Consider the following 15,145-nt stretch of genomic DNA (forward strand, 5'->3'; position numbering starts at 1 on the left):
GGTTGTGGAGAGGATGTTTCCTATAGTGGGGGTGTCTAGGACCAGAGGATACAGATAGAGTGGATGTGGAGAGGATGTTTCCTATAGTGGGAGAGTCTAGGACCAGAGGACACAGATAGAGTGGATGTGGAGAGGATGTTTCCTATAGTGGGGGTGTCTAGGACCAGAGGATACAGATAGAGTGGTTGTGGAGAGGATGTTTCCTATAGTGGGAGAGTCTAGGACCAGACACAGATAGAGTGGATGTGGAGAGGATGTTTCCTATAGTGGGGGTGTCTAGGACCAGAGGATACAGATAGAGTGGTTGTGGAGAGGATGTTTCCTGTAGTGGGGGAGTCTAGGACCAGAGGATACAGATAGAGTGGTTGTGGAGAGGATGTTTCCTATAGTGGGGGTGTCTAGGACCAGAGGATACAGATAGAGTGGATGTGGAGAGGATGTTTCCTATAGTGGGAGAGTCTAGGACCAGAGGACACAGATAGAGTGGATGTGGAGAGGATGTTTCCTATAGTGGGGGTGTCTAGGACCAGAGGATACAGATAGAGTGGTTGTGGAGAGGATGTTTCCTATAGTGGGGGAGTCTGGGACCAGAGGATACAGATAGAGTGTTTGTGGAGAGGATGTTTCCTATAGTGGGGGAGTCTAGGACCAGAGGGCACAGATAGAGTGTTTGTGGAGAGGATGTTTCCTATAGTGGGGTAGTCTGGGACCAGAGAACACAGCCTCAGAATAGAGGGCTGTCCGTTTAGAACAGAGATGAGAAATTACCTCAGCAGAGGGCGGTAAATCAGTGGAATTCATTGCCACAGACTGCTGTGGAGGCCAGGTCATTGGTTAAGTTGAAAGGGGAGGTTGATAGGTTCTTGATTGGTCAGGGCCTGAAGGAGTACTGGGAGAAGCCAGGAGATTGGGGCTGAGAGGGAAAAGGGTCGGCCATGATTCGATGGGCCTAATGTCCTGATACTGCTCCTGTGATGGTCAATAGTGTCGTGCCAACCACGATGCTACCGTGGCATCCCAGCACGGAGAGCAAGAGCACCCCCCCCCGCCCCCAGAGAGCTGCAGGGCAGCGTGGCGGCTATTCCAACGCTATCCCAGCACCAAGCAGCAGCCGGGTTCAATTCCCGCCACGGTCAGTATGGGGGCGTGTGCCTTCTCCGGGGAATTCCTCCGGGTGCGTGGGTTCACAAGGGTGTAATTGGGCCGTCCGGTCTTGTTGGGCGGAATCCCCAATACCCAATACCCCCCACTGAAATGCCCCCACGCACATGGCCTTGGTTGCCACAGAGCTGTAAGAAAGGCAGATGGGAAGCAGTTCATGAAACGTGAAAGATGATTGTACTGTTTTTCATTTTACCCTTCAGTGAATTTATAGTGCGTGTGATTTTTCAATATTTATATTCGGAGTGGGCACAACACGGACAGAGTTACAACGCCGTGCAGTTTTCAGGGCGAGTAAGGACCCTGCTTAGAGGGTTTTGGCCGGGAGGGCCTGTTACCGTGCTGTGTCTCCGAATGCAGGCTAACTCACCCTGATCGGGGGCAGCAGAGAGAACGTGTACCGGGAGAGGGGTGCTGGGATCGATGGGGCCATTCCCCAGGGGGCGGCGGGGCATTGCGGGCCGAATGGTCGCGCCTGAAGGGGACAGGACGAGACCGCCCCCGCGCTCCGGGCGGAAACGTGCCCGGTCAGAGCTTCTGGGCCTGCAGGTAAAACACGCCCGTCACGTCGTCCACGCCCGTTTTCAGCTCGGGGGGCATGGTGTAGGTTTTGAAGACGCGGATCCGGTAGCCGGACTTGCTCACCGCCTCCTTCACGTAGCCTTCGTCCACGGGGACGACGCTGAGCCTCACCTCCCCGGCCAGGTAGTAGGACTCGCCCAGGGCCCCGATCATCAGCAGGAAGCCGCCGGGCCTCAGCAGGGACGTGATGTTTCTCAGAGCCCCCTCCAGCGACGCCTTGTCGGAGCACACGGACTCCAGGCAGAAGGTGGTGCTGATGGCGTCGACCGGCTCCAGCACCCGCGGGTGCAGGGGCTCGGCCTTCATGATGTCACAGTGACAGACGTCCTTGATGGTCTCCCGCATTCTCTGCTCCCTCGCCTGCCACTGGTCACTGCACCAGAGAGTCAACATTATCACCAGCCGTCCCACAGCAAAGCCCGGTTCCCGTCCACCACAGTCGCCCCTCTGTCCACTGGTCACTGCGCCAGAGGGTCAACATTATCACCAGCCGTCCCACAGCAAAGCCCGGTTCCCGTCCACCACAGTCGCCCCTCTGTCCACTGGTCACTGCGCCAGAGGGTCAACATTATCACCAGCCGTCCCACAGCAAAGCCCGGTTCCCGTCCACCACAGTCGCCCCTCTGTCCACTGGTCACTGCGCCAGAGGGTCAACATTATCACCAGCCGTCTCACACCGTCCCACAGCAAAGCCCGGTTCCCGTCCACCACAGTTGCCCCTCTGTCCACTGGTCACTGCGCCAGAGGGTCAACATTATCACCAGCCAACCCACACTGGTCCACAGCAAAGCCCGGTTCCCGTCCATCACGGTCACCCCTCTGTCCATTGGTCACTGCGCCAGAGGGTTAACATTATCACCAGTCGTCCCACAGCAAAGCCCGGTACCCGTCCACCACAGTCGCCCCTCTGTCCACTGGTCACTGCGCCAGAGGGTCAACATTATCACCAGCCGTCCCACAGCAAAGCCCGGTACCCGTCCACCACAGTCGCCCCTCTGTCCACTGGTCACTGCGCCAGAGGGTCAACATTATCACCAGCCGTCCCACAGCAAAGCCCGGTTCCCGTCCACCACAGTCGCCCCTCTGTCCACTGGTCACTGCGCCAGAGGGTCAACATTATCACCAGCCGTCCTACAGCAAAGCCCGGTTCCCGTCCACCACGGTCGCCCCTCTGTCCACTGGTCACTGCGCCAGAGGGTCAACATTATCACCAGCCAACCCACACTGGTCCACAGCAAAGCCCGGTTCCCGTCCATCACGGTCACCCCTCTGTCCATTGGTCACTGCGCCAGAGGGTTAACATTATCACCAGTCGTCCCACAGCAAAGCCCGGTACCCGTCCACCACAGTCGCCCCTCTGTCCACTGGTCACTGCGCCAGAGGGTCAACATTATCACCAGCCGTCCCACAGCAAAGCCCGGTACCCGTCCACCACAGTCGCCCCTCTGTCCACTGGTCACTGCGCCAGAGGGTCAACATTATCACCAGCCGTCCCACAGCAAAGCCCGGTTCCCGTCCACCACAGTCGCCCCTCTGTCCACTGGTCACTGCGCCAGAGGGTCAACATTATCACCAGCCGTCCTACAGCAAAGCCCGGTTCCCGTCCACCACGGTCGCCCCTCTGTCCACTGGTCACTGCGCCAGAGGGTCAACATTATCACCAGCCGTCTCACACCAGTCCACAGCAAAGCCCGGTTCCCGTCCATCACGGTCGTCCCTCTGTCCACTGGTCACTGCGCAGGGCGGTCAGCGCATTGCCGGACGTCTGCAGTGGTGACAGCTCCTTCTCCCGAAACCTGCTTCACCCCCTCCACCGCAATCACCCCGTCCACTACCTCAGCACACCACTGGACATCCCACACCGGTCACAGACCCCTCCTGCTACACCCTGGGGGCTCTTCTACTCTACTGCCACCCCTGTCCACTGGTCACTGCACACGGGGTCAGCACATCTTTGGACGTCCCACACCGGTCACAGCCCCCTCCTTCCAAAGCCTGCTACACCCTGGGGGTTCCCGTCAGCCACCGTCACCCCGTCCACAGTCACTGCCCAGAAGGTCAGCACATCTTTGGACATCCCACACCGGTCACAGCCCCCCCTTTCTCCCAAAGCCTACTTCACCCTGGTTCCTGTCCCCCCACAGTCACCTTCTGTCCGCAGAGAGGTTAGAGAGACTGGGCTTGTACACGCTGGAGTTAAGGAGTTTGAGAGGGGATCTGCTTACAACATATAAGATTATTAAGGGATTGGACAGGATAGAGGCAGGAAATATGTTCCAGATGCTGGGAGAGTCCAGTACCAGAGGGCATGGTTTGAGAATAAAGGGTAGGTGATTTAGGACAGAGTTAAGGAAAAACTTCTTCTCCCAGAGAGTTGTGGAAGTCTGGAATGCACTGCCTCGGAAGGTAGTGGAAACCAATTCTCTGGATGCTTTCAAGAAGGAGCTAGATAGGTATCTTATGGATAGGGGAATCAAGGGATATGGGGACAAGGCAGGAACAGGGTATTGATAGTAGATGATCAGCCATGATCTCAGAATGGCGGTTCAGGCTCGAAGGGCCGAACGGTCTACTTCTGCACCTATTGTCTATAGCACATCACCGGACGTCCCACACCGGTCACAGCAATTTCCCCCCCCCCGCCCCGTTTCTCCCGGAGCCTGTTCCCTTGTCTACGACAGTCCGTTTTCTCCAGGGCCTGCCGCCCCACCCTGCCCGGGGTGGAGAGGTTCAATTCCCGCCGCTGCCTGCGAGGGGTTTCCTCCCGCCGTCCGGGTAACGGGTTACTGGTCGCTTGCAAGAAGCTGCCCCCGCCCGCCCCCCAGCACACCCGCTGATGCGAACGACGCACTTCACCGCCAATCAGCCAAAAAAAAAAAACGCACACCCCCCCTCCCAAATCCCTTCCCCCCCATCACTCTCCCCCGGAGACATTCCCAACTCGATCATCCCTCAGTGGTGCGGGTTTCACAGTTCCCTGTCAGCAGGAAGCGTTCCCCCGCCCCCCACCACCCCCGATCCTGCCAATACCCCCCTGGGCTTCTCTGAATTCCAGTCAAGTCCCGGCCTACCCTCCCTTTCCCTGCGTGAACCCAGACTGTCCTCACAGAAGGAATACTGGTACTACTGTTCACAGGACCCGGGATGTGACCTCACCCCCCTCCCAGCCTGGGGGGGGGGGAGCAGGTTTACCCCACCTGGAGGGACCTCAGCGACTCCAGAACAGAAGATCATATCAGAGGGATCTGGGGGGGTCCGAGTCCACAGGACGCTCAAAGCAGCCGCGCAGGTCGACTCTGTGCTTGAGAAGGCGGACGGTGCGTCGGCCTTCATCGATCGTGGGATTGAGTTTAGGAGCCGAGAGGTAATGTTGCAGCTCTATAGGACCCTGGTCAGACCCCACTTGGAGTACTGTGCTCAGTTCTGGTCGCCTCACTACAGGAAGGATGTGGAAGCCGTAGAAAGGGTGCAGAGGAGATTTACAAGGATGTTGCCGGGATTGGGGAGCACGCCTTATGAGAATAGGTTGTGTGAACTCGGCCTTTTCTCCTTGGAGTGATGGAGGATGAGAGGTGACCTGATAGAGGTGAACAAGATGATGAGAGGCATTGATCGTGTGGATAGTCAGAGGCTTTTTTCCCCAGGGCTGAAATGGCTGCCCCAAGAGGACACAGGTTTAAGGTGCTGGGGAGTAGGTACAGAGGAGATGTCAGGGGAGAGTGGTGAGTGTGTGGAATGGGCTGCCGGCGATGGTGGTGGAGGTGGATACGATGGGGTCTTTTAAGAGGCTTCTGAACAGGTACATGGAACTCAGAAAAATAGAGAGGGCTATGGGTAACCCTAGGTCATTTCTAAGGTGGGGACGTGTTCAGCTTTGTGGGCCGAAGGGCCTGTACTGTGCCGTAGGTTTTCTAACTCAGTGTGATTCCGAAATCTGTCACTGATATTGACCACAAGGCATTGGAGTGGCCATTCAGCCCATCGAGTCTGCCCCGCCATTCCATCATGGCTGATTTACTATCCCTCTCAACCCCATTCTCCCCGTAACCTCTGATGCCCCGACTGATCAAGAACCTGTCGACCTCCACTTTACATATACCCCAAGGACTTGTCCTCCAAGGCTGTCCGTAGCAATGAATTCCACTGATTCTCTATCTGTTCTAAAAGGGCATCCCGCTATTCAGAGGCTGTGCCCACTTCCGTGATTAACCAACCTCCGCCTTTAATATACCCAACACCGACCTGGTCACCACGGCCATCACACCAGATCTATTGAAATCGCTGCCCTTACCCCCGACCCCTCACACTGACCGATTAGGGAGACACTCAGTCGGACCAGACCCCCCCCCTCTCTCCCAACGCCACCATCCTGGCCCCCCTGGCGAACTCACCTCTTGCCCTCGAGGCCGCACACGTACTTGACGTAGGGGCTCCAGTCGAAGGCGCCCGCCTCGGCCCGCAGCCACTTGCGGAGTTCCTCCCGGTTGCTCTCCAGGTAGTCGGACAGGATGACGGTGGTGAAGAAGTCGCAGGCGCTGATGACCTGGTAGAGGGTGGGTCCGGAGCCGATGTCCAGCAGGGTCTGGCCCCGGATCTCCCCTGCGGACGGCACGGAGTTCCCGGTTACTGGTGCCCCCCACCTCGCTGAGGCCGCCCGACGCAGGGGGGGACCTGAACGTGCCTGAGCACACGACCCCACACACACACCTGACCGTGCCTGAGCACACCTCTTCACGACCCCACACACACACCTGACCGTGCCTGAGCACACCTCTTCACGACCCCACACACACACCTGGACACACCTGACCGTGCCTGAGCACACCTCTTCACGACCCCACACACACACCTGGACACACCTGACCGTGCCTGAGCACACCTCTTCACGACCCCACACACACACCTGACCGTGCCTGAGCACACCTCTTCACGACCCCACACACACACCTGACCGTGTCTGAGCACACCTCTTCACGACCCCACACACACACCTGACCGTGTCTGAGCACACCTCTTCACGACCCCACACACACACCTGACCGTGTCTGAGCACACCTCTTCACGACCCCACACACACACCTGACCGTGCCTGAGCACACCTCTTCACGACCCCACACACACACCTGACCGTGTCTGAGCACACCTCTTCACGACCCCACACACACACCTGACCGTGTCTGAGCACACCTCTTCACGACCCCACACACACACCTGACCGTGCCTGAGCACACCTCTTCACGACCCCACACACACACACACCTGACCGTGTCTGAGCACACCTCTTCACGACCCCACACACACACCTGACCGTGTCTGAGCACACCTCTTCACGACCCCACACACACACCTGGACACACCTGACCGTGCCTGAGCGCACCTCTTCACGACCCCACACACACACCTGGACACACCTGACCGTGTCTGAGCACACCTCTTCACGACCCCACACACACACCTGAACGTGCCTGAGCACACCTCTTCACGACCCCACACACACACCTGGACACACCTGACCGTGCCTGAGCACACCTCTTCACGACCCCACACACACACCTGGACACACCTGACCGTGCCTGAGCACACCTCTTCACGACCCCACACACACACCTGGACACACCTGACCGTACCTGAGCACACCTCTTCACGACCCCACAGACACACCTGACCGTGTCTGAGCACACCTCTTCACGACCCCACACACACACACACACCTGACCGTGTCTGAGCACACCTCTTCACGACCCCACACACACACCTGGACACACCTGACCGTGCCTGAGCACACCTCTTCACGACCCCACACACACACCTGGACACACCTGACCGTGCCTGAGCACACCTCTTCACGACCCCACACACACACCTGGACACACCTGACCGTGCCTGAGCACACCTCTTCACGACCCCACACACACACCTGGACACACCTGAACGTGCCTGAGCACACCTCTTCACGACCCCACAGACACACCTGACCGTGTCTGAGCACACCTCTTCACGACCCCACACACACACCTGGACACACCTGACCGTGCCTGAGCACACCTCTTCACGACCCCACACACACACACCTGGACACACCTGAATGTGCCTGAGCACACCTCTTCACGACCCCACACACACACCTGGACACACCTGAATGTGCCTGAGCACACCTCTTCACGACCCCACACACACACCTGGACACACCTGACCGTGCCTGAGCACACCTCTTCACGACCCCACACACACACCTGACCGTGCCTGAGCACACCTCTTCACGACCCCACACACACACACACACCTGACCGTGCCTGAGCACACCTCTTCACGACCCCACACACACACCTGGACACACCTGACCGTGCCTGAGCACACCTCTTCACGACCCCACACACACACACCTGGACACACCTGAATGTGCCTGAGCACACCTCTTCACGACCCCACACACACACCTGGACACACCTGAATGTGCCTGAGCACACCTCTTCACGACCCCACACACACACCTGGACACACCTGACCGTGTCTGAGCACACCTCTTCACGACCCCACACACACACCTGACCGTGTCTGAGCACACCTCTTCACGACCCCACACACACACCTGACCGTGCCTGAGCACACCTCTTCACGACCCCACACACACACCTGGACACACCTGACCGTGTCTGAGCACACCTCTTCACGACCCCACACACACACCTGGACACACCTGACCGTGTCTGAGCACACCTCTTCACGACCCCACACACACACACCTGACCGTGCCTGAGCACACCTCTTCACGACCCCACACACACACCTGACCGTGCCTGAGCACACCTCTTCACGACCCCACACACACACCTGGACACACCTGACCGTGTCTGAGCGCACCTCTTCACGACCCCACACACACACCTGACCGTGCCTGAGCACACCTCTTCTCGACCCCACACACACACCTGGACACACCTGACCGTGTCTGAGCGCACCTCTTCACGACCCCACACACACACCTGACCGTGCCTGAGCACACCTCTTCACGACCCCACACACACCTGGACACACCTGACCGTGCCTGAGCACACCTCTTCACGACCCCACACACACACCTGACCGTGCCTGAGCACACCTCTTCACGAACCCACACACACACCTGGACACACCTGACCGTGCCTGAGCACACCTCTTCACGACCCCACACACACACCTGACCGTGCCTGAGCACACCTCTTCACGACCCCACACACACCTGGACACACCTGACCGTGTCTGAGCACACCTCTTCACGACCCCACACACACACCTGACCGTGCCTGAGCACACCTCTTCACGACCCCACACACACACCTGACCGTGCCTGAGCACACCTCTTCACGACCCCACACACACACCTGGACACACCTGACCGTGTCTGAGCACACCTCTTCACGACCCCACACACACACCTGGACACACCTGACCGTGTCTGAGCACACCTCTTCACGACCCCACACACACACACCTGACCGTGCCTGAGCACACCTCTTCACGACCCCACACACACACCTGGACACACCTGACCGTACCTGAGCACACCTCTTCACGACCCCACACACACACACACCTGACCGTGCCTGAGCACACCTCTTCACGACCCCACACACACACCTGGACACACCTGACCGTGCCTGAGCACACCTCTTCTCGACCCCACACACACACCTGGACACACCTGACCGTGCCTGAGCACACCTCTTCACGACCCCACACACACACACACACCTGACCGTGTCTGAGCGCACCTCTTCACGACCCCACACACACACCTGACCGTGCCTGAGCACACCTCTTCACGACCCCACACACACCTGGACACACCTGACCGTGTCTGAGCACACCTCTTCACGACCCCACACACACCTGGACACACCTGACCGTGCCTGAGCACACCTCTTCACGACCCCACACACACACCTGACCGTGTCTGAGCACACCTCTTCACGACCCCACACACACACCTGACCGTGCCTGAGCACACCTCTTCACGACCCCACACACACACACACACCTGACCGTGCCTGAGCACACCTCTTCTCGACCCCACACACACACCTGGACACACCTGAACGTGTCTGAGCACACCTCTTCACGACCCCACACACACACCTGACCGTGCCTGAGCACACCTCTTCACGACCCCACACACACACCTGACCGTGTCTGAGCACACCTCTTCACGACCCCACACACACACCTGGACACACCTGACCGTGCCTGAGCACACCTCTTCACGACCCCACACACACACCTGGACACACCTGAACGTGTCTGAGCACACCTCTTCACGACCCCACACACACACCTGACCGTGCCTGAGCACACCTCTTCACGACCCCACACACACACCTGGACACACCTGACCGTGTCTGAGCACACCTCTTCACGACCCCACACACACACCTGGACACACCTGACCGTGTCTGAGCACACCTCTTCACGACCCCACACACACACCTGGACACACCTGACCGTGTCTGACACCTCTTCACGACCCCACACACACACCTGACCGTGCCTGAGCACACCTCTTCACGACCCCACACACACACCTGGACACACCTGACCGTGCCTGAGCACACCTCTTCACGACCCCACACACACACCTGACCGTGCCTGAGCACACCTCTTCACGACCCCACACACACACCTGACCGTGCCTGAGCACACCTCTTCACGACCCCACACACACACCTGGACACACCTGAACGTGTCTGAGCACACCTCTTCACGACCCCACACATACACACACCTGACCGTGTCTGAGCACACGACCCCACACACACACCTGGACACACCTGACCGTGCCTGAGCACACCTCTTCACGACCCCACACACACACCTGACCGTGCCTGAGCACACCTCTTCACGACCCCACACACACACCTGACCGTGCCTGAGCACACCTCTTCACGACCCCACACACACACCTGGACACACCTGACCGTGCCTGAGCACACATCTTCACGACCCCACACACACACCTGGACACACCTGACCGTGCCTGAGCACACCTCTTCACGACCCCACACACACACCTGACCGTACCTGAGCACACCTCTTCACGACCCCACACACACACCTGACCGTACCTGAGCACACCTCTTCACGACCCCACACACACACCTGGACACACCTGACCGTGCCTGAGCACACCTCTTCACGACCCCACACACACACCTGGACACACCTGACCGTGCCTGAGCACACCTCTTCACGACCCCACACACACACCTGGACACACCTGACCGTGTCTGAGCACACCTCTTCACGACCCCACACACACACACACACCTGGACACACCTGACCGTGCCTGAGCACACCTCTTCACGACCCCACACACACACCTGGACACACCTGACCGTGCCTGAGCACACCTCTTCACGACCCCACACACACACCTGACCGTGTCTGAGCACACCTCTTCACGACCCCACACACACACCTGACCGTGTCTGAGCACACCTCTTCACGACCCCACACACACACCTGGACACACCTGACCGTGCCTGAGCACACCTCTTCACGACCCCACACACACACCTGACCGTGTCTGAGCACACCTCTTCACGACCCCACACACACACCTGACCGTGTCTGAGCACACCTCTTCACGACCCCACACACACACCTGACCGTGTCTGAGCACACCTCTTCACGACCCCACACACACACCTGACCGTGTCTGAGCACACCTCTTCACGAACCCACACACACACCTGACCGTACCTGAGCACACCTCTTCACGAACCCACACACACACCTGACCGTGTCTGAGCACACCTCTTCACGACCCCACACACACACACACACCTGACCGTGTCTGAGCACACCTCTTCACGAACCCACACACACACCTGACCGTACCTGAGCACACCTCTTCACGAACCCACACACACACCTGACCGTACCTGAGCACACCTCTTCACGACCCCACACACACACACACCTGAACGTGCCTGAGCAGACCTCTTCACGAGCCCACACACACACCTGGACACACCTGACCGTGCCTGAGCACACCTCTTCACGACCCCACACACACACCTGACCGTGTCTGAGCGCACCTCTTCACGACCCCACACACACACCTGGACACACCTGACCGTGCCTGAGCACACCTCTTCACGACCCCACACACACACCTGACCGTGGCTGTCATACATGAGCACACCTACACACACTTGACCATACTTGTACAGACACAGACACACACTTGACCATACTTGTACAGACACAGAAACACACACCTGACCATACTTGTACAGACACAGAAACACACACCTGACCATACTTGTACAGACACAGACACACACGCGCACACACACTTGACCATACTTGTACAGACCCACACACACACTTGACCATACTTGTACAGACCCACACACACACTTGACCATACTTGTACAGACGCAGACACACACACTTGACCATACTTGTACAGACACACACACACACCTGACCATACTTGTACAGACACAGAAACACACACCTGACCATACTTGTACAGACCCACACACACACTTGACCATACTTGTACAGACCCACACACACACTTGACCATACTTGTACAGACGCAGACACACACACTTGACCATACTTGTACAGACACACACACACACCTGACCATACTTGTACAGACACAGAAACACACACCTGACCATACTTGTACAGACACAGACACACACACGCACACACACTTGACCATACTTGTACAGACCCACACACACACTTGACCATACTTGTACAGACCCACACACACACTTGACCATACTTGTACAGACGCAGACACACACACTTGACCATACTTGTACAGACACACACACACACCTGACCATACTTGTACAGACACAGAAACACACACGCACACACACTTGACCATACTTGTACAGACCCACACACACACTTGACCATACTTGTACAGACCCACACACACACTTGACCATACTTGTACAGACGCAGACACACACACCTGACCATACTTGTACAGACGCAGACACACACACGCACACACAGTTGACCATACTTGTTCAGACGCAGACACACACACGCACACACACTTGACCATACTTGTACAGACGCAGACACACACACTTGACCATACTTGTTCAGACGCAGACACACACACGCACACACACTTGACCATACTTGTACAGACACACACACACACCTGACCATACTTGTACAGACGCAGACACACACACGCACACACACTTGACCATACTTGTACAGACACACACACACACTTGACCATACTTGTACAGACACACACACACACCTGACCATACTTGTTCAGACGCAGACACACACACGCACACACACTTGACCATACTTGTACAGACGCAGACACACACACGCACACACACTTGACCATACTTGTACAGACACACACACACACTTGACCATACTTGTACAGACACACACACACACCTGACCATACTTGTTCAGACGCAGACACACACACGCACACACACTTGACCATACTTGTACAGACACACACACACACTTGACCATACTTGTACAGACACACACACACACCTGACCATACTTGTACAGACGCAGACACACACACGCACACACACTTGACCATACTTGTACAGACGCAGACACACACACCTGGCCATACTTGTACACACACAGACACGCACACACTTGACCATACTTGTACACACACATACACAAACACACACTGACACACACTCACACACCTGACCATACTTGTACACACACACACAGACACACACACACACATCGCTGGCCGGCCCCTTCACCCACCCCTCTCCACCCTCAGATGACTGGCCTCTGGACAAGACGGCATCCGTTTCCCACCACCACCCCTGTCCGGTCCCTGGACAACACTGACCCCTCTGTTCCATCCACACCTTTCTGGCCCCCAGACGTGCTTGACAACCCCCCTCCCCCAAATGCCCCTCTCTGGCCCCTGGGCAAGACTGAACCCATCCCTCTCCCTTCTGCCCCGTGGTCAGCTCCGACACCTCCTCTCCATCCACCTCTCTCCGGTCCCTGGGCAAGGCTGACCTCTCCCTTCGACCCACCACTCTCCGACCCCTGGACAACACTGACCCCCCCCCCCTCTGGACTGGCCCCTCCCCTCTAGCCAGTGGACAAGACTGACCCCCCACCAGCCACGCCGGCCCCTGACCTGTGGAGAAGGAAGCAGCGAGGCAGCGGAGTTTCCAGGGGACGACGCTGTCCTCCCGCTCGAAGTTGGCCCTGGGGGGCGTGTAGTTGTTTCGCAAGTAGGCTCGGGGGTTGAAGAGCTGGTACCTGTCGGCGCCTTGCGCCATCCTCCTGCCGTGCTGCGCTCCGGCGCTGTCCGGTCTCCGGTCACCGGTCCCGGGAGGGGGTCGCACGGCGGAGCGAGCTGCGTGTCCGACTGCGGGCCGGCGGGCAGTGCTGAGGTATTTATGCTCCGGCCGCGGAGCCCTCAGCCCCCCGGGGCAGGATTCAGAGTGATTTCATTAGCGAGGATCAAGCACTCTGGTAAACACCGTTATCACTGATGGACATCTCTGACAACCCGCAGTCTCAGCGCAGATGCATCTAATTGTCCAGAGAGGACGGGGCTTATCTGATCGCCGAGCGCAGGCGATGGGATGCGGCGGGGTTCACAGTGCAGGAGTCGCTCGGCGGGGCAACCGGTCCAACCCGGGGTGACCTTCGGAGAGAGGAAACTGCCATTAGATTCAGAATCAGGCTCGTTCTAAGACCGTAAGATGGGGGGGGGGGGCAGAATCAGTCCATTTGGCCCATCGAGTCTGCTCCGTCATTTCATTTTTCCTCCCAGCCCCAATCCCCTGCCTCCCGCAACTTCCACCCCCACCCCTATGTCCCTTCAAACCCTGACCAATCCAGAATCCAACATCGAATAGCACAGATTCACCCCGCTCGGGCGAAATAAATTCCTCCTCATCTCCGTTCTGAAAGGACCTCCCTCTATTCTGAGGCTGTGCCCCTCTGACCCTAAACTGCCCCCCCCCACTATAGGAAACATCCTCTCCACATCCACTCTATCTGTGTCCTCTGGTCCTAGACTCCCACACTACAGGAAACATCCTCTCCACATCCACTCTATCTGTGTCCTCTGGTCCTAGACTCCCCCACTACTGGAAACATCCTCTCCACATCCACTCTATCTGTGTCCTCTGGTCCCAGACTCCCCCACTATAGGAAACATCCTCTCCACATCCACTCTATCTGTGTCCTCTGGTCCTAGACTCCCCCACTATAGGAAACATCCTCTCCACATCCACTCTATCTGTGTCCTCTGGTCCTAGACTTCCCCCCCCCCCACTATAGGAAACATCCTCTCCACATCCACTCTATCTGTGTCCTCTGGTCCTAGACTTCCCCCCCCCCCCACTATAGGAAACA

The 15,145-nt window shown here is 57.7% G+C and overlaps 1 protein-coding gene across 1 annotated transcript; it reads right to left on the reverse strand.

The window, feature by feature from the left end:
• Nucleotides 1–1,553: 1,553 nt before the first annotated feature.
• LOC132385597 (phenylethanolamine N-methyltransferase-like) lies at nt 1,554–14,488 on the reverse strand. The gene is made up of 3 exons (XM_059957773.1): nt 13,914–14,488; nt 6,135–6,342; nt 1,554–2,116 (listed from the first exon to the last, which is right to left on the reverse strand). The coding sequence occupies exons 1-3, from the start codon at nt 14,056–14,058 to the stop codon at nt 1,690–1,692; spliced, it is 780 nt and encodes a 259-aa protein (XP_059813756.1). The 5' UTR covers nt 14,059–14,488; the 3' UTR covers nt 1,554–1,689.
• Between the last annotated feature and the right edge of the window lie 657 nt (nt 14,489–15,145).

Source organism: Hypanus sabinus (assembly GCF_030144855.1).
Source record: "Hypanus sabinus isolate sHypSab1 chromosome X1 unlocalized genomic scaffold, sHypSab1.hap1 SUPER_X1_unloc_14, whole genome shotgun sequence".
NCBI classification, from domain to species: Eukaryota; Metazoa; Chordata; class Chondrichthyes; order Myliobatiformes; family Dasyatidae; genus Hypanus; species Hypanus sabinus.